The 18,269-nt window shown below is 36.9% G+C and overlaps 2 protein-coding genes across 5 annotated transcripts in view; both read right to left on the bottom strand.

Moving 5' to 3' along the window:
- CDKL4 (cyclin dependent kinase like 4) overlaps positions 1-1,058 on the bottom strand; it is a 53,416-nt gene extending 52,358 nt beyond the window's left edge. For 2 of the 3 annotated variants that reach the window (XM_065929392.1, XM_065929391.1), the window contains exon 1: positions 908-1,058. The gene's annotated coding sequence lies outside the window, so the exon portion shown is untranslated. Of the gene's footprint in view, positions 1-564; positions 656-907 lie in introns of those variants that run through there. The other variant, XM_065929393.1, reaches the window with a different exon arrangement.
- Positions 1,059-4,960: 3,902 nt separating this feature from the next.
- Positions 4,961-18,269, bottom strand: part of MAP4K3 (mitogen-activated protein kinase kinase kinase kinase 3) — a 173,654-nt gene continuing 160,345 nt past the window's right edge. For both annotated transcript variants that reach the window (XM_065929388.1, XM_065929390.1), the window contains 6 exons: positions 16,254-16,425; positions 12,812-12,880; positions 12,639-12,731; positions 9,294-9,364; positions 7,061-7,116; positions 4,961-6,391 (listed from right to left, as the gene is read on the bottom strand). In XM_065929388.1, coding sequence (XP_065785460.1) covers positions 6,304-6,391; positions 7,061-7,116; positions 9,294-9,364; positions 12,639-12,731; positions 12,812-12,880; positions 16,254-16,425 — 549 coding nt within the window. In that variant the 3' untranslated portion in view covers positions 4,961-6,303. The remainder of the gene's footprint in view (positions 6,392-7,060; positions 7,117-9,293; positions 9,365-12,638; positions 12,732-12,811; positions 12,881-16,253; positions 16,426-18,269) is intronic.

Below are 18,269 nucleotides of genomic sequence, written 5' to 3'. Positions count from 1 at the left end.
ACATACAAACTGAGAAAACACTTGGAGGCAGATTATTTTCCATGATTGTACCACAAGGCAGGTCACGAGGGTTCAAGCCAGCCTTTAAAGAAAATACTGAGAAAAGGAAAACAAAACTAAGAAAAGGAGAGGAAATGGGGTGAAAAAACATATTAATTTCCTAATCTAAAGTTTATAGGAAACATGTAAATCATGGCACTACGAATAGGGGAGTAAGGAGACCCTTTCAAGACCAGGACAGACAAGTTACAGATTCTTAGAGGCTAAAAGTCACCATCCGCTACGCTGTTATTGTTTCCAATGCAACAAACATGTATTTATTTATTTATTTTTTCAAACATGTATTTATATTTAATAAAACTGACCAGAAAAATGGGGGCTATAAAACCATTCTCCATCTGTCTTATAAACATCATACCAAATCGCAGAACTTCAAAAGTACACACACCCGTTTAAAAACTTATCTTCATGACTGTACAAGAGGATTAAATAAGAGCACCCCAGAAAATCAAAGACCACATCATTCACATAATCCAAGAAATGAACTTTGTTTAAAAGCCTCACGTTTCATGTGAACACATAACAGATCTGAAAGTCTGGCATAATCCACTCGATCTCCAGGCTTCTAAACCAGTTTCGACCAGACATTTGATGACGGTCCAGCTTCCCGGCCACGCCAGGGGTCGATCTCCCGAGGCACAGCCGCTCCGCTGCCGCGCCGGCTGGGTCATGCAGTCGGCTGGCCCACCCGTCACCTCTGGCCCCTCGCCCATCCCTGCCCGTCCCTCCGAGGAGGCCAATCGGGAAGGCTGCCCCGCTCCCCTTCTCTGGGCGCCTCCACCCAGACCCCGTTCTCTCTCCATCGCCCCCGGCACCGACCCTCCTGCCTCCCGACCGCCGCACTTACGGCTCGGACGGGGCGACGGCGACGCAGCCTCTAGCGGCCCCGGCGCAGCGACTCCGGCGCTGGGCGCTGTGCGCAGGCGGCCCCCGCGCGGCGTCTCCCGGGCAACCGGACGCTCAGGCCGCGCGGGGCAGGGCGGCTTCCGGAGAGGGTTCCCCGGGCGCCCGCCGCAGGGAGACTCGCGGTCTGGGTTCAGCATCTCGGTGGGTCGCCTGTGGGCCAGCCCCTAACAGCAGAGTGTGGACGCAGTAGCAGTTTCTCCTCCCGGAGCCCTTTTTAAGCTGCCCTGCAGGAGGCACTCGGGAAACGTTTTAACTTTGCCAGAACACTGCGATCAGACGAAGTACTCTTCCTATTCCAGGCCGCAGGAGCACTAAAATTTTAGCACATACAAGATTTAAGTTACAGTAGGCCGTTTCCCTACCTGGGCCTAGATCTTGAGGTGGCCAGATGCTCTATTTTTAATCGTTCCTCTTTCGTCCTGCCCTAGTGTCCACATAGCTTCTCAGCAGATTTAAGGCTTTTCCATAAGTAGCTTTATCTATTAGTTGCGGTCCATCGCTGCTGTTTTGATAATTCAGCAGGCATTGTTACTATTACATGGGGCTGATTCAGAGGGAAAGACATGTTTGCCACCCAGTAGGAAAGCAAGTCAAGCAAACAAGCAATGTGATGAATGCTCTATGAGGTCACAGGTACTAACACTGGAAAAAGATAATTTTTGCTAGTCTACTCTTGTTTACAAGATGAACGTGGGAACACTAACTGTGTTGTTAATGAGCACATACACACTTTGGCATCAGTAAAATGCTCCCCCATTATGCCCAGATTTAGGATGTCGCTTCTTCTCTGCTTCCCTCAGAAGTAACTCTTCTTCCTTTTTCTTCTCTATCTTCAATGCTCCACTTCTTCATTTGCTGAGACATATCCTCTAATCTCTGCCCATCTTTAGAAACAAAAGACAGAGACAAAAGCAAACCCAGAAACTTCTACCTCCTTTGCCTTTAAGACCAAACATAATCCCACTGAACTCAAATCTACATAAGTTTATATCAACTTATTTCTCTATCATTTTTGCCCTCGTCATGCTATATAGGTAATTTTCCGAGTAAGGATACAAGAGATCACATCACCTTACGTACAGACCCAATGCCTATTTTGTTTTTGGCCACATCACACAGCATGTGGGATCCTTGTTCCCCAATCAAGGATCAAACCCTGAACCCCTGCATTGGAAGCATGGAGTCTTAATCCCTGGACTGCCAGGGAAGTCTTTTTTTTTTGGCCAATAGCTATTTTCATCATGGTATTTAATCTCTGCAGTTTCTGTAACTGTTGACTATTAGAACTACTTTTCTCAATAGGAAGCTCTTCACAAATAGGCCCATCCCTGCTTTGCAGCAGTATGTTAACATGTCTTGTTACTCTGCTCCACACACCCTGAGTTCAACTGTATTTAATGTCACTATTCCTTGAATAAGCAGCATTTTTGCATATGCCTTAGTCTAGCCTACAGCTCCCTACCCTGATTTTTTTCTGCACTTGATAAACTTATCTATTAACAACGTGGTTTATATGTAACATTCTACATAAAGGCTTTTCTTTTCCCAAAGCAGAATTAGGCACAGCCTTTTTTTGTATTGTTCTTCAAATCTATTTATTCATCCAAATGTGCTCCTGGAATATTGGGAATGATGATCTAGTTATGCACTTGGACCCACTGTGAATGATCAATGTTTGCTGGTTAAACAATTATTTCACCAGAGGAAACTTGAAAAGTCAAGTCTTTGTAATGAGTTTTGACTGGATGTGTTTCATAAGGTGTACTGGTAAAATCAATTATATGCAAATCCTTTTATTCTTATAAAAAACACTTTGAATATGGAAAATCTTTTTTGATAAAGTGAAAAATTAAAAGACAGAAAGTTAATTTCTTTTGCTGCAAAGAGACTATGAAAATCAATCTGAAATCCAATTCCTAGAGAAAGTAAGTGTAATTTCAGGGCAGAAATGGCTAGGGTGTATTTCAGAGGGTAGTGGATATACTGCATATATTCTGTGCAGTACACAGTTTAGCATAGTAGTTGAGAGTATACACTCTGAACCAAGTGCCTAGGTTCAAATCCTAGCTCCACTATTTCCCAGCTATATTCTTGGGCAAGTTATTTAATCTTTCGGTGCCTTAGTTTCTTCATCTGTAAAATGGCATTAACGATACTTACCTCATTGGGCTGTTTTGGGGCTTCCACGGGAGAATCTATGGAAAATATGTGGAATAGCACAAACACATTCATCGGGCACTGATTATGATATTCCCTCATGTAACACTCTTTAGTGTTTACCCACTATTTAGCATAGCACGCTTTCATCTACTAGTAATGGTGAAAAGGGATGCCTGTCCTTTATTTCCTGGTCTCTACTGAAATCAGTAACACACTAGCAATGAATGACGCCAATAAGGCCTAGAAACAATTGGTATCATTTTCAACACCAATGTCCAAGAAACTAGTTCACAAGATAGACAACTCTGAACTTCAATGAAATCAAATCTTTCCCAACATTTCAGTTAGTGACTCTTCCTGTTTACTAAATAAAGATTCTCAATCACAAGTTGTAGGTGGAGCCCTCAAATTTGCATTCTTGAATGTCACCACTGATTATTCTTTCTCAGTCAAGTGATACTTGGATCACACTCAGAAACATTGAGTTAAGTTCAACATTGGGCCAGTGGTTCTCATGAAGCACTGCACATCAGAGTCATTTGTACAACTTTATAAAAACATGGTTATTGAGCCCTTCCCTCAAAGACTGATTCCAGGGGTCTGTAGTTTTAAAAAGCCCATGTGTAACACACAACCAGTTGTATATTTTATCTTCTGGAAATATTTTTAAATGCTAGACAGTTAAATGTGAAGGTTACATTTTTCTGAGATGTGACCCTTTATATAATTTACAGGATTTGGAAACTAGAAATACGTGGACCAGGAAAAGGATCAACAATCTCATTTATAAATGCCAAGGACAGAATATTGTTTTCTTAAAAATCTTTTTCAGGAAATCTGTTTTTCAACAAATTGATGATCATGTTATACTGATAAAGATCTGTTTTTAAAACAGTCACTGTGTTAGTCGCTCAGTTGTGTCCGACTCTTAGTGACTCCACGGACTATAGCCCACCAGGTTCCTCTGTCCATGGGATTTCCCAGGCAAAAATATTGGAGTAGGTTGCCATTCCCTTTTCTAGGGGCTCTTCCTGACCTAGGGATCGAACTTGGGTTTCCCTGCATTTTTTTTAACGTCTGAGCCATCAAGGAAGCCTTAAAACAATCATTATTATTAATGCTAAGATTAGTCACAATGTATTTGGGCAAAGTGATAAATATACATGACTGCTGATTTTTAACATCTGTATGATTTAGAAGTCAGTTTTAGATAAGGAAACTGTTCTGGAGTCAAGGAGATTATCCAAGATCATAATAACAGGCAGAAGCATTGACAAGAGTTGAAATGTCACCTCTCAGTCCCCAACTCATTTTTCCTACATCTAACTTTGCCCTCCTTGCCTTCAGAACTGCATTCCCCAGCATTCTCCTTTCCTTTCTCTAACCAGGAGTCAGCAAACTCTTTCTATAAATGGTCAGATGGTAAATATCTTAGGCTCTGTGGGTCATGTACTTTTTTGGGGAAAACTGTCTTTTTTTTTTGGTGAAAGCAGCTATGGACAACATGTAAATGTATTTGTCCTAGTAAATTTAATTTATAAAAACAGGCATTAAGAAGGACTGGGCTCAGGAATGCAGTTTGCCGACTTCTCCTCCAACTAAAAAATTATGAATGTTGTGATTTTCCTGATCAGAAAGTTGAAGAGCCTGTGAATGTGGGAATATTACTCCTTTATGAAATCTAGATGACAGATCATATTGAAATATCAAGATCTGAAGGATCACAATGGTTACTTAAGGATTTAATGCAGGGTAATTAAAAACATTTTTCTCCTTAATATGTTTTAATCTTACTATATACAGATTAAGCCAGATGACAAGCTACTATACAACAGCATGTTAAAAAACATATTTATTTTACACTATGTACAATCAGGAACATATTTAAAAGCATTGTCAATTAAAATAAATGAAGACCATAAATCACAATTTAGTTTGTTCTTTGTGTATATACTCACATTAAAATATAAAGAACATATACCAAAAAAGAGCCAAAAGTGTGCATTTTTCTAAAACTTGGTATATACATATTCCACTGGGAAAAAAGCAATCAAAAATGACTTTAACCAAAACTAAGTTCCTGTGATGTGTAGTAACCATTATATTGTTTATATGAGGTAGTAACTAAATTATTTTGGCCAAGTGTTAATACTCTAAATCAAAAGAAACATGAAAATGATCATAAAATAAGGCCAACAAAAGTAAAAATTCCACTAGAAATTTGAACTGATTCACTCTATGGAATGTTATAGCTCTTCAAAGTGATTATATGAAATGTTTAGTGTGGACTCTTTGATAATGCTAACATACCCTGGGCATATTGTGACTCAGACAAACTGCAGTGCTACATCACGGTACCGCTATTCTGTGATTCAAAAATTTTTCAAAGGTATTGTTTTTAAGCAGAGACAAGCAATCTTATAGGATTCTGCTGAAATATAAAAAAGACCAGTTACTACAACAAGGGGTTGATTGGTTTGTTTCACGTAGAAAACAATCCAAATACATTTAAAAAAGATGTTGTGGAACCAAATGCATATTGACAATGTCACAGCTTACTTTTGTGACTTAATACATCACATATCAATACTTTGTGCAAATATAAACACACCAGTGTACTTGCATTAAAATTAAAAACAAGATTATAAAATGATTACAGCCTCCATTACAATTTTAAAAGTTACAAGATTTATCTTCATATTACTAAATTACATATAATAAAAATACAATAGTGTTAAAGGTACGGTTTCATTGCCAGCATCCCATTTTGTAATATAGCCACACCCAAGAATATACTAAAGAATTCTTAAAATATTAATCCCAATTGAATTTTCAACATTTACATCTGTACAGATAAGACACTTACTTGTACATCTCATAAAAGTACATTATCTACATAAATTCTTAGTGTGTGTCTTCAGCAATATGAAGTTTCACAGAAAAATACTGCCTATATGTACAAAGATTACATAACAATGAATTAAGCACTTGTGTGGTTCAATATGCTAAATATATCCATACCACTTAAAACAAAAAATTGCCCCATCTTGTCTCATGCCACAATAAATTACAAGTAACTGAAGCCAGGTAACTGCGCTTTTGTACAGCTTCAAGCATCCGTTAATGTTGCAGCGGTAGTGTTCTTTCCTTCTATAGTTAACTGTCAAAGCACATTTCTCAGTAACTGTTTTCATGACCCGCCAGGATGTATAAATTGCTATTTGCTGTGGGGTTATCAGTTGGCCTACTTTCCAAAACCACGACCCTAAAATAGTAAACAAACACATAAAAAACATATAACAAAACAAAGTTATTCTTACAAACTAATGTTACCAGAAAAATTTTCCATTGCTTCTTTATCATAGGCCTCTAATAAATGTTGCTTATTTACTATGTGGGCAGAAATCATTTGCAAATCACTATGATTAAAGAGGCAGTTCTAGCTCTGGGAAGTAATTTTGCTGCCCGCCACTCTCTTCTAAGCCAGTGTGGTTCTACGAGCCAGAGGGGGTAAAACTATAATTAGGAATCAGTAGGGGAAACTTAATTCTTATTATGAATTCTAAAAACAATGTGTAGTTCAAGAGTCAGAAAATAAATCAAAATAGAACCCCAAATCCTATTTGGTACTATAACTAAAAACTTTTCTGTTTGCTAGCATATGGTATTTCTTCCTTCTTGTGTTGTAAATCATATTTGAGATATTATGTTTAATGCAAAACTAGTACTGACAACATCTATGTATTCCTGTTACTTGGAAGATCAGGTTCATTGTCAAAGGTTCATAACTTTCTGTGAATACTTATAGCATGAAAAATATAATAATGAATATATTACTGCAGAAATTCCAGTTCTCTTGAAAAAGAAGCTAGTTTTATGCTGGATTTATAAAACATGTTTAGAACTATGTATTTAATACAACCACTTTTCCTACCTGTCAGATCCAAGTAGTCTGAAAATTCTTGTGCTATCTGAAATTTCTTGTGTTACCTGTTCAAGGAAAATACCAATTTAACTTCTGAAACGAAAGATGCAGAATTTTTTATGGGCATTTAATTTATAACTCTATAGAAGAGAAATATAATTCCTAAGATGGAAACAGAACCCCCGTATGACCATTAACTTTCTTAAGTCAGCTCACAGGTATGTTGTCCATTTGTTAGTCTAGGAAAAATATAGCTGATTTTTGAATCAATCATAAATCACGAGCATAGTAAACCATTTGCCTGGAATATAGGCTCCCAGGGAAAAATTTAAAAGCAAAGCACCTCGTCCATTTTATTTATCAGAAACCTCTTATCAGTTACCCTAACGCTAACAGCAAGGCTCTTGCAGCAGGAAGGCGCTTGTATCTGGTCCTTCCACTTAAAAGGCTGCAGTGTTTCAATCCCAGTTCTCCCACCGACTAGTAGTGACAACTGCAAAAGGTATGTAACTTGTTGGAAGTAGTTTATCTTCTGCCAAAAGGGACAGACAGTATCTACCTTTCAGTGGTATCTTGCATATTCTTTTAAGTATTAGTGGGTTTAATGCCTAGTTAAGGAAATGCTCAGTAGATAACAATTCTCTTTCCCATTTCTTTCCTAGTCTCCTGAAATAATATTTTCTGATGGCATACACCTTTAAAGAAGTCCTCAGTGTGACCAAGCACCAGTTGGGGAGTTGAGAATAAGTCTACAGGAGAAAGATAAACCCACTGTTAATTGCTTATTAAATGCAAAACATTCCCAATTATAATGGCAGTAGCCTCTCCCCCAAATCTGGTAGGCTGAAAAAAACAATTTGATTTTGAAAATAAAATTATTCTGGAAACAGCAGTGATTCTTGACTTCTTTTGTAACTCAGCACGCCTGAAGGATCTAACATGCTCACTTCAATAGTAGCAGTTCATCATTACTGATTGTCAATGCATTTTGGGATTTGCCTACTTAAAGGACAGACCATTTTCGGAGGGGTTGTATTTAGTAAGGGGTATCTAAGCAGTCTGAAAAAGTACCTCAGGATATTTTGGGACAAACTGATTTTTTTTTTAAACCATTCTCTTCTATCCAGCCTAAAATGCTTTTCTTTCTCCGTCTGGTGTTTATTAGCTGTTGACTATTCTTATCTCCAGGTTCCATTCCCTCAGGTGATTAAAAAAAAAATCTTCCTCTTGAGTCCTCTTGTGGCAATAACTCCTAGAAACATACTGGCAGCCACCTTTCTTGAATACTTCCTATAGGCTAGGCATTATGCCAAGCACATTACTTATTTCCTTTCGTTTAATCTTAGCAACCCTATGAGGTAAGTACTATATTGTTATCCTCAATTCACAGATGAAAAAATACAGGCAAAGAGAAGTGAAGTGAAGCGCCAAGGTCACAGTTACTGAAGAGGAAAACTCAGACTAAATCCCAGGATCTTCTCTGAAACCCACACTCATGATCATTCTACCAGTACCGTTTACTGGTCAGGAGAAATCCTCTGAGCTTAATGTGTAACAGTTTAAAACACAAATAAGCTATTTTCTTACTGAAGGCACCTAATGTTTTCCTTTCCCTCCAATGCTCAAGTAGAAGTCATACTATTGAGACTGGCGTGGGATTACTGAAAGAACTCAGGATGATTTTACTTGCCTGTAATATTTTAAGGGACAAGTACCAAGTCTTGCTCATGTTGTAACCCCAGCACTTTCTGGCATAAATGATGAACTGAATTGAATACGTCGTATGACTTGGAGTTAAATTAAGGAAGGAAGGATGGCGAGATAAGGGTACCAGAAACAGAAGGCAAGTTGACTTCCAGGGAAACCCTTTACTTGGAGCCTACACTGGTCATTTTTCTGAAATACAAAGTAGAAAAGGTGCTTTGGGGACAGAGCGAGCCTGCATCTGCACTCTTGCTCCAGGTGATGGTCTGGGAAAGTTGAAAGAACATCAGAGCTGACTCACTTTTAGCAGTATTTAGGAAGCTCCTGTTCTGAATATAAGGGGGCTTGTCTGGAAGCACAAAAAATAATGCACTGAACCTGTTTGACTTAATGGACAGAGAGAGGGGGCTATAAAGTATGTGCTCTTGATTTTATCACTAAATTGAATACAGAAAATGTAACATTTTGTTGCACCAATCAGGAATTTTCCAGAGTTCAGGATTATTTAATGGTTTTAATTTTAAAAAAGATCACTTACCTCGTTAGATCTAAAACTTCTGCCTTGCATTCCATGTTTCCAGAAAGCTAGCACACTGTCTTGTAGGCAAACTAACATGCAAGAACAGCTCAGTTACCGCTAACAGTACAGAAGTTCAACCAATAAGCATCATTTCACCCCTCTTTCTCCCTTGAATAACAATATTTCAATTAATAACTGTTAATCATTCCAGATTTATAATGGCATCTTTACCACACCACATACTACACAGTATAAACTAAACAGCATAAATACTTTATTGAACTGATTCATATTTTGGTACGAAAAAGAAAATTCACTGAAAATATTTTTTGCTTTAGGAAGATTTGTTTTGTGAAAATATTTGGAACATATAGAAAAATAGGAGAATGACACAAAAACATATGTATCTGCCATTCAACACTTAAATCCTAACATTTTCCCATATTTGTTCTTTGTTTTAAATAAAAACGAATACTGCCAGCATCCCTATATACTCCTCCTCCAGTTCCATTAACCCTACCTTCCTCCCTCCCTGAGATAACCACCTTACATATTTGGTATCTGCTGTTCTCATGCATATTTTTACTATTAGAACACAGTGAGTTCACATGATCAGTGAACTTTATATTGTGTTTCCAACTTTCATATATTTAGTGTGAGGAACCAAATGATGTTTCTAATTTTTTTTTTGTTATTACAAATAATGCTGCAATAAACATTCTTGTGCATGTGTGCGTACTAAGCCATTTCAGTTGCGTCCGACTCTGTGAGACCCTGTGGGTTATAGCCCGCCAGGCTCCTCTGTCCATGGGATTCTCCAGGCAAGAACACTGGAGTGGGCTGCCATGCCCTCCTCCAGGGGTCTCTCCAACCCAGGGGTCGAAGCCATGTCTCATGTTTCCTGCACTGGCAGGCAGGCTCTTTACCACTAGCACCATCTGGGAAGCCCCTAAATGTTCTTGTACCTCTCCCTACGTACATGTGCAAAATTGTCTCTGGAGTGGATACCTAGAAATAGAATTACTGGGATATGTGCCTTCTAAAAATTCTAGTTTTGCTTTCTGTATTTAAATATTTAATATATATTTTGGTGTATATTCAGTGAAGAATCTTAATTTGTTTCCTGCAGGTAACAAATTGTCCTGGCATCATCTGTTGAACCAAACATCATTTCCCCACTGACATATGATGTAAATACCCAATTACACGCAGGTCTACTTCTGAGCCTTCTGTTCCAGTCTTCCATGTATCCCTGTGTTGAGCCCACACTGTCTTAATCACTATGGCTTCAGAGTAAGTTTCACTATCAAGGAGGGCAAGTGTTCATCAAAATTTATTTTACTATTCTTGGCCTTTGGCTTATCCTTATGAATTTTAAGATCATCTTATCAAGTGGCACAAGAATACCTTACTGGGGTTTTTTTTTTTTACTGCAAATGCATTGCATGAGTGGATTAATTTGTGAACTAACAACTTTCCCATTTTCAGTCTTCCTATACATCAACACGGTGTAGTTCATTTGTTCAAATCTTCTTTTATGCTTTTAAAAGATAACTTGGAATTTCCTAGGTAATGATCTTACACATGTTTGACTACATTTATTCCTATGCATCTTACTGGCATGTCAGAAAGCTATCCATCTATGTTATTCAAATCTAGCAATTTTTAATTTTCTTATTGGTTCTAATAGAGTTGTATATTCTAGTAGATAATCATACCATCAGCAAAAAAGGATATTTTGCTTATTTCTTTCTAATTCTCATAGTTCCCTTTTCATAGTCTAATGAGACTGTGTTGTAATATGATGATAGCAAACCTCCCTATCTCATTAGCTAATTTAATGGGAATCAGTTTAACCATTAAACAATATTTTTAATAGGCTGTACTATATGAAGGACATTTCCTTCTACTGTTAATTTCTAAAAAGTTGTCTTTTTAAAAAACCAAGAATGACTTAGATTTTACCGAATGCTTTTTGCACATCTGCTGAAGAGTTATGTAACTTCTTGCCTTTAATGTGCAATACATAAATAAATTGTCTGCTGCTGAACTACCTTTGCTTTTCTGAGATAAAGTCTACTATTTGATGGTATGGAATTCTATTTGCTAGTATTTTATATAAATTTTCCAAAATTTGTTTTCATGAGATTGGGAAACTTTGTTGTCTGTGTAATTTAACTGATTTCACTATCAACAGTGCTAAATGAGTTTGAGCAAGCTCTGGGAGTTGGTGATGGACAGGGAAACTGGTGTGCTGTACTCCTTGGGGTCACAAAGACTCAGACGTGACTGAGCGACTGAACTGAAATGAGTGTTACTGATTTATTCTGCATTCCTTTCTTGTCTACAGCCTGAAGCAGTTTGTATATAGGAAAGGGACTATTCCTTCTTTTAACAGTGGATAAAAATTCCCTATAAAGCCACCAGGCCTTATGTGGGGAGTCTTAATTAGTAGGTGCTTCAAACAACATGCCTGGCTCTGGTTCCCCATCTTCTGTGGGACACAGCTAGTTTTCTTTACCACTCATGAGGGTGTATCACTTTGAGTTTCTGTTCTTTGTCTCTTTTTTTTTTGACCCGGCCATGCGTTTTAAAGTATGGATTCCATTTGAACATTCTGAGCAGATGTCCCTCAAAACTGACTTATTATCATCAGTGTCTGCTTGTTGGAGAGAGGCATTCTAACTTGGAGAAAGATTAAAAATAGGACTAAGAAAGACAAATGAACTATCTGCCCTTGGCCCTTACCTTCTGCTAATGCATATACATGCAAGGATCTTTACTGATAAAGGACACCAGAAAAACCAGTGTACAGCTAAATTAACTACTGAATCATATTCATCAGCATTCTCTCTATTATGGTCATTTAACCTTATTTTTCCTGAATGCAATCATTTTAGAATACTGGTTCTGTAAGAAACCTTTCTCCAGAAAAAATTCTTACCAAGCATAATGTAAAAACAGCAAGAAGGAAATTCCATATGCTTAAGGATCTGTGATCAGTAGATACAACAGCAAAAATAATAGGTTATACTAAACTGTAAAGCACTTATTGGGAAACTCTACAGGAGTCTAAAGAAAATGGAAATTCATAACTAGGTTATGAATAACAATATTTAATTATTTATTTTGAAAATGCCCAATCTGTAGGGAAGACAACATTATTTATCGATTATATCAAAGTTGCTAAACTATTTTAGGGAATATGTAAAAGCAAAGACTGATACCTCATATTCATTATATCCTACACTTTAAAAAATGAGTCCTTAGTAATATATTTTTATAATTTCAAATAACTATCAGACAAATTATTCTAAGCAGCTGATAATGCAATCAAACAAGAAACACAAAACTCTGACTTACCTATTGATTCAATCTGGAAATCAAAGGTGAGTTCGGATGATAATTTTCTGCTAGATTTTAATCTCCCTTGGAGATTTACTATTTTTATACAACCTATAATGGAAAAAAGTCACTCAGAAACTAAGATAAAAGAAATCTTATTAAGATAAGGATATTCGTAAACAAAAACTTACAGTCCAAGCATACAAGAATGGTATCTCTCTCCAGTTGCGTTACGTGAGTAACACTTGTCTGTGGGGTATCTACAACACAAACAAATTCGATAAAACTTACAGGAAACAGCAATATTTAAAGCACAGAGACATTAAAAAAAGAATTCTGAATATAACTGAATTTGAAATAGATATATATTTTTAGTCATACACATGCAGTGGTTGACTCAGATGGGTTTGGGTTCAAACTCTGATACGAGAGCTAAACTGAGAGAGTGCTTAATGGAGGGTTAGCTATCGTCATTACTACCGTTGATGCCACTATCCTATTCATATGTGAGATTAGGAGTCCAATCTTCTATACTATGGCAATGATTAATTTTGGATTTTAAGCTCAGAAGATCAAGGGTTGTGCTTTGTACATCATTATATGTGGTGCCTACAACATGCAATAAATATTTACTGAATGAATGTATCAGAGTTAATCACTTTGAATACAAATGAGTTAAAAAAATACTGACATATTTTGAGAAGTATGAAGCACCATAAAAATGGTGCAAAGGCATTATTTTTATAATAATGATTTATCCAAGTTCTAACAAACCTAAAACATTTAAATGACTTAGTTTTCCAGGAAGTGAGAAGTAAGATATCCCAAACTTTGTACGAATATCAAAGCTAAAACTGTTGAGCTACAGGCCTTTGTTTCTGGAGCGTGGTTCTTAAGTCTAGTCTATCAGTCTAGTTTTTTTACTTCCCATAGTATTTAGAATCTTAATAAATCCAAGGGCAGCTGTAGTTCAGACTTTCACACATATTCTGTGACTAGCCAGGGTTGGAAGGATATGGAACAGGCCTCCTGTAAATTAGGCCAACCAGATCTTTGTAACTCTTAGACATTTGGTGAAAATTAGTCAAGAAGTCAGTCTAGATTTACTAGATAGAAAGCCAGGAAAATGAGATTTACAAATTGATTATAATAATTAGTTTCGAAACACTGAAATCATCTGGAGGTCTACTGATGGCCAGCTGCCACCTCCAGATATTCTTATTTAAATGGGGGTATGTGTGTATGACTTGATGTATCAAGAGTGTTAAAATCTTCTCAAGTGGATTCCACATTGCAGCAGAGTTTAGGAAACCACAGCTTATAATTTCAGCTCACACAAAACCTTAAACATACTTTCTCCCTCTTACTGAACCTCATCATCTCAAAATCAGAAATGAATTATATCTGTTGTATTTAACTTCTAATAAAGGGATTTCATTATGCTAATATAAACAATCAAAAGTTCGTGGGATGGAAGGTATAAAACTCTTGTGTCAGGAAATGAAAGGCCCTTCATTAAACAATTAGTAGAAAAGGATTTAAAGTTAAAATGGTTGGGAGAAATAAGACAACTGAAATTCACTAAATAAAATATTAGACAACCAACAATAGAAGGGAAGAAATTAGAAAGCAGGAGTTAACCCTGTGTCTGAAAGGGTACATACTGTCTAAAGGGAGAATTTAACAAGAGAATTTGAGGAAGCCAAAGAGAAGCCACATAATGTTGCCAAGGGCAGGCCATGCTTTCCTTCCATGGAAAGCTGTTCCAAATTCCCTGGGCTTCAGCAGTCATGAAATTGTCTTTAGACTTCTGTTGAATGTGTCTAAATGTGTGATCATTTTTTTTTTCAATGCCAAAAACCTCCGTCTCTTAATTTTTTTCCTTTTATGAACACTTTCAGGCTTCCAACAAACTCCTGACTAATCAATATTTATTGGCAAGTTGGTTCTTTAACACTTCTCTAAGCTGCCAAAGACTCTGAGCAAAAGGCCTTTGCTTTAAAAATTACCTTCAAAAATAGCCATGCCTATTTTACAGCAAAACATTGTACAATGTCATTCTTTAGGCAAAAACACAAAAGGAGCTTCATAACAAATACAGTGTTTTAAAAACAAAAAGACCTTTAAGGTCATGTTTTATTTAAAGTGTAACAGTTTAATCAGATTTATTTACCACCAAAGCCAAGATTTGCCAATGTGTATGGACTGCAACAATGCAACTGAAGGTTTCAAACTATGAACAAATTTCTGTAAAAAACCCATTAATTGGAGCTATTATTTCCTAAGGTACAAGCTATGAAGGAAGAAATCTGCTACAACTGGGCAATGTAGATCAAAATTTAGGGAATAAATTATATAAAAGAATTATTTTCAAGCACCTTCAACACTTTGGAGGTGCTTTACTATTTACTTAATAATTTGTATCCTAATTACAAATCATTAAAAATATTTATTAAAGTTCCCAGGAAGTACCTGTGTATCAATTATAAAAATATACTGGAAAATATACTTAATGCAGCTTTTCCTTTTTATATAAAACAGCTTTTCTATTAGCCTCTTGATGAAGGTGAAAAAGCAGAGTAAAAAAGCTGGCTTAAACCTCAACATTAAAAAAACTAAGATTATGGCATATGGTCCTATCACTTTATGGCAAATAGATGGGAAAAATGTGAAAACAGTGCCAGGTTTCATTTTCTTGGGTTCCAAAATCAATGTGGACAGCGACTGTGGCCATGAAATTAAAAGATGCTTGCTCCTTGGAAGAATAGCTGTGTCAAACCTAGACAGTGTTTTAAAAAGCAGAGACATCATTTTGCTGACAAAGGTCCATATAGTCAAAGCTATGGTTTTTTCACCAGTCATATGTGAATGTGAGAGTTGGATCATACAGAAGGCTGAGTGCTGAAGAATTGATGCTTTTGAACTGTGATGCTGGAGGAGAATCTTGAGAGTCCCCTGGACTGCAAGGAGATCAAACTAGTCCATCCTAAAGGAAATCAACCCTGAATACTCATTGGAAGGACTGATGCTGAAGCTCCAATACTTTGGCCACCTGATGCGAAGAGCCGACTCATTAGGAAAGACCCTGAAGCTGAGAAAAACTGAGGGCAAGAGGAGAAGGGGTGACAGAGGATGAGATGGTTGGATGGCATCACTGACTCAATGGACATGAGTCTGAGGAAACCCAGGGAGGTAAGTGACAGACAGAGAAGGCTGGTGTGCTGCAGTTCACGGGGTCTCCAACAGTCGGATACAACTTGCACTACAACAAGGTTTGTATATATATGTGTGGATCTCCACTTGTGGTCCCTGTATCAACATCGTCAACATCCTGGGAACCTACACGTTGAAAATTCTCAAGCCCCACCCAGATCTACTGAGTGAAAAACTTGGGGGTGGGACCCAGACAAGTGATTCTGACACACACTCAAGTTTGGGAGCCATCAGAATGTTTCAAATGTGTCAAACAAATTAGCTATTTCAAAGCAAGTCCTCTTCTCTTTTTCCAGTTCAATAAGTTACTCAAGACTGGATTTTTATGCACTGTACTTGCCTGATGAAAAATATAGTAAATTGATTACTTACAAAACCAGTCTATGCACTGGCCTTAAAAATGAAATAAAAACCACAAACCTGATTCTGTAAACCACGAAGAGGTAGAATTTGGATTGACTGTTTCAAATCGAACCACCTGGTTGAAGTCTCTCCCTTTACTGACACCAACACAGACTAGAGGGTACTCCTGCTCAGGAACCACCAGCATCTCAAACATTCTAAGTGGACACGGTATAGGAAAATCTATGTGCTAGAAAGAAGACAAAATATATTAAAAAGGGAAAACAGAAGCCAAATAATTTCATGGGGATGCCGTTAAGAATGTTTAGTTTCATGAAAATACATAACACAGTACTCTCTACTATAAAGATTGCTTCTTCTCACAGAAACTCAGGTTATGCAGAAAAATCCAAATTATGAAACATCTTATAAAGATTTTACATTAAGCACTGTAATTTTTAAGTTAAATACCACACATTTTAGCATTAGAATTGGAAACAGATCCAGCAACTGTGCGGCTGGTCTGAGAGTCCCCCCACCTCCACCCTTTGAGGTACAGTCTCTTGTTTCCTAATTGGACACTGCGCTTCAGTAATACTCCTCTGCCTTCTTATCCAACTGAGCAAACATGGGTGAGAAAACTGAAATGGTCATTAGCAAGAGATATTCCTCTTATAAGTGTGGACAGGAAAAAAAAACAACCCACAAAAGAAATCAGCCCTGTATTTCAAGTGATTCTATTTAAAAAATTAACTTAGTTATAATGAAACTGATTTTCATTATACATAAGTTTAAAATTATTTTTATTTTACTACAAGGAGACTAAATTCACATTCTGAAACTCTGGAAAAATAGAAAACATTCACTTTATTAGTAATCAGGGAATAAAACCAAGATAACTATACACATCCACCACAAGAACGAGAATAATAAGGGTCATTACTCAGAGAAAAGCAGACAAACGCTCATAACACTGATGGTGGCAGAACAAATTGGTACAACCACAGTGGTTAATTACATCACTTATTAATGCCAAAGATATGCATCTCTCAGAACCCTGAAAAAACACTCCTAGTTATACAACCTACAGAACATGACTATACACGCACACAGGAGACATATGCAAAAGTATATACACAAGCTTCATTGCTAAGAATGACAAAAAAACTGGAAGTAACCCAAATGCCTAAAACAGATAAAATGATGAGTTTCACACAATCAGAAATTAGAATGCAATCAAAATGAACAAACTATGGCTATATCCAACAAGTACATAAATACAACGTTGCACAAAAGAAGTCAGACCCAAATGAATATGATTCCATTTCCATACTGTTGAAACATCATGTAAGATTAATGCTAATGTTTAGGGGTATGTGCTAACAATGGTAAAAATGGAAAATTAAGGGAGCTGATTTGTAGGGGGGTGGTGCCATGAGGAGCTCTGGGATGCTAGCAGTGTTCTTCCTTATAATAAAAAGGTTTTTAAAAAATATATTAGTCTTACACATATTTTATTAAGTCTACTTTTAATATAATTTATTTTTGTTGCTCCTAAAAATGGGCTGTTTTCATTATTTTTCCCAATGGCTACTGTTAGTATCTTTAAAAGCTACTGAAAGTGATATATTTTAAAATTCTGTAGTTTACTTATAAATTCTAAAGAAAATAAATTACAGAGAAAATAAACAGGTGTTGAAATGGGGCTACCACAACCAATTGTCTTAAAGCGTCAGAAGATGCAGTGTGATCCTCACGACTGGAAGGTGAAACTGCCCATACCTGTTGTTCCCACATTGCTCCTTACCTGAAACTGCCTAAGTACCTCCATCCCAGAGCTCTAGACATGCCTTCAACAAACACCCTCCGCACAAGCTTGCTGGGAGCATCCCTACTACCTGGGGACGTGCTTTGGATAAAATCTGTCCTATTTTTAATAAAGTAAAATATTTAAAATAATTCTCTTTGAAATGTGGAAACAGCAGTAGGACAGGAAGAAAACAATGCTTCTGTATTTTTTCCTCAGTAAATTAGAAAATCAACAGATTGTGACTACTTCTACTTAGCGTCCAATAGTAACTAAACAATATGTAT

This window comes from Muntiacus reevesi, chromosome 3 (assembly GCF_963930625.1).
Source record: "Muntiacus reevesi chromosome 3, mMunRee1.1, whole genome shotgun sequence".
In the NCBI taxonomy this organism is placed as follows: Eukaryota; Metazoa; Chordata; class Mammalia; order Artiodactyla; family Cervidae; genus Muntiacus; species Muntiacus reevesi.
The sequence above is the reverse complement of the archived record's forward strand: the minus strand, read 5'-3'. Positions and strand labels throughout refer to the sequence as shown.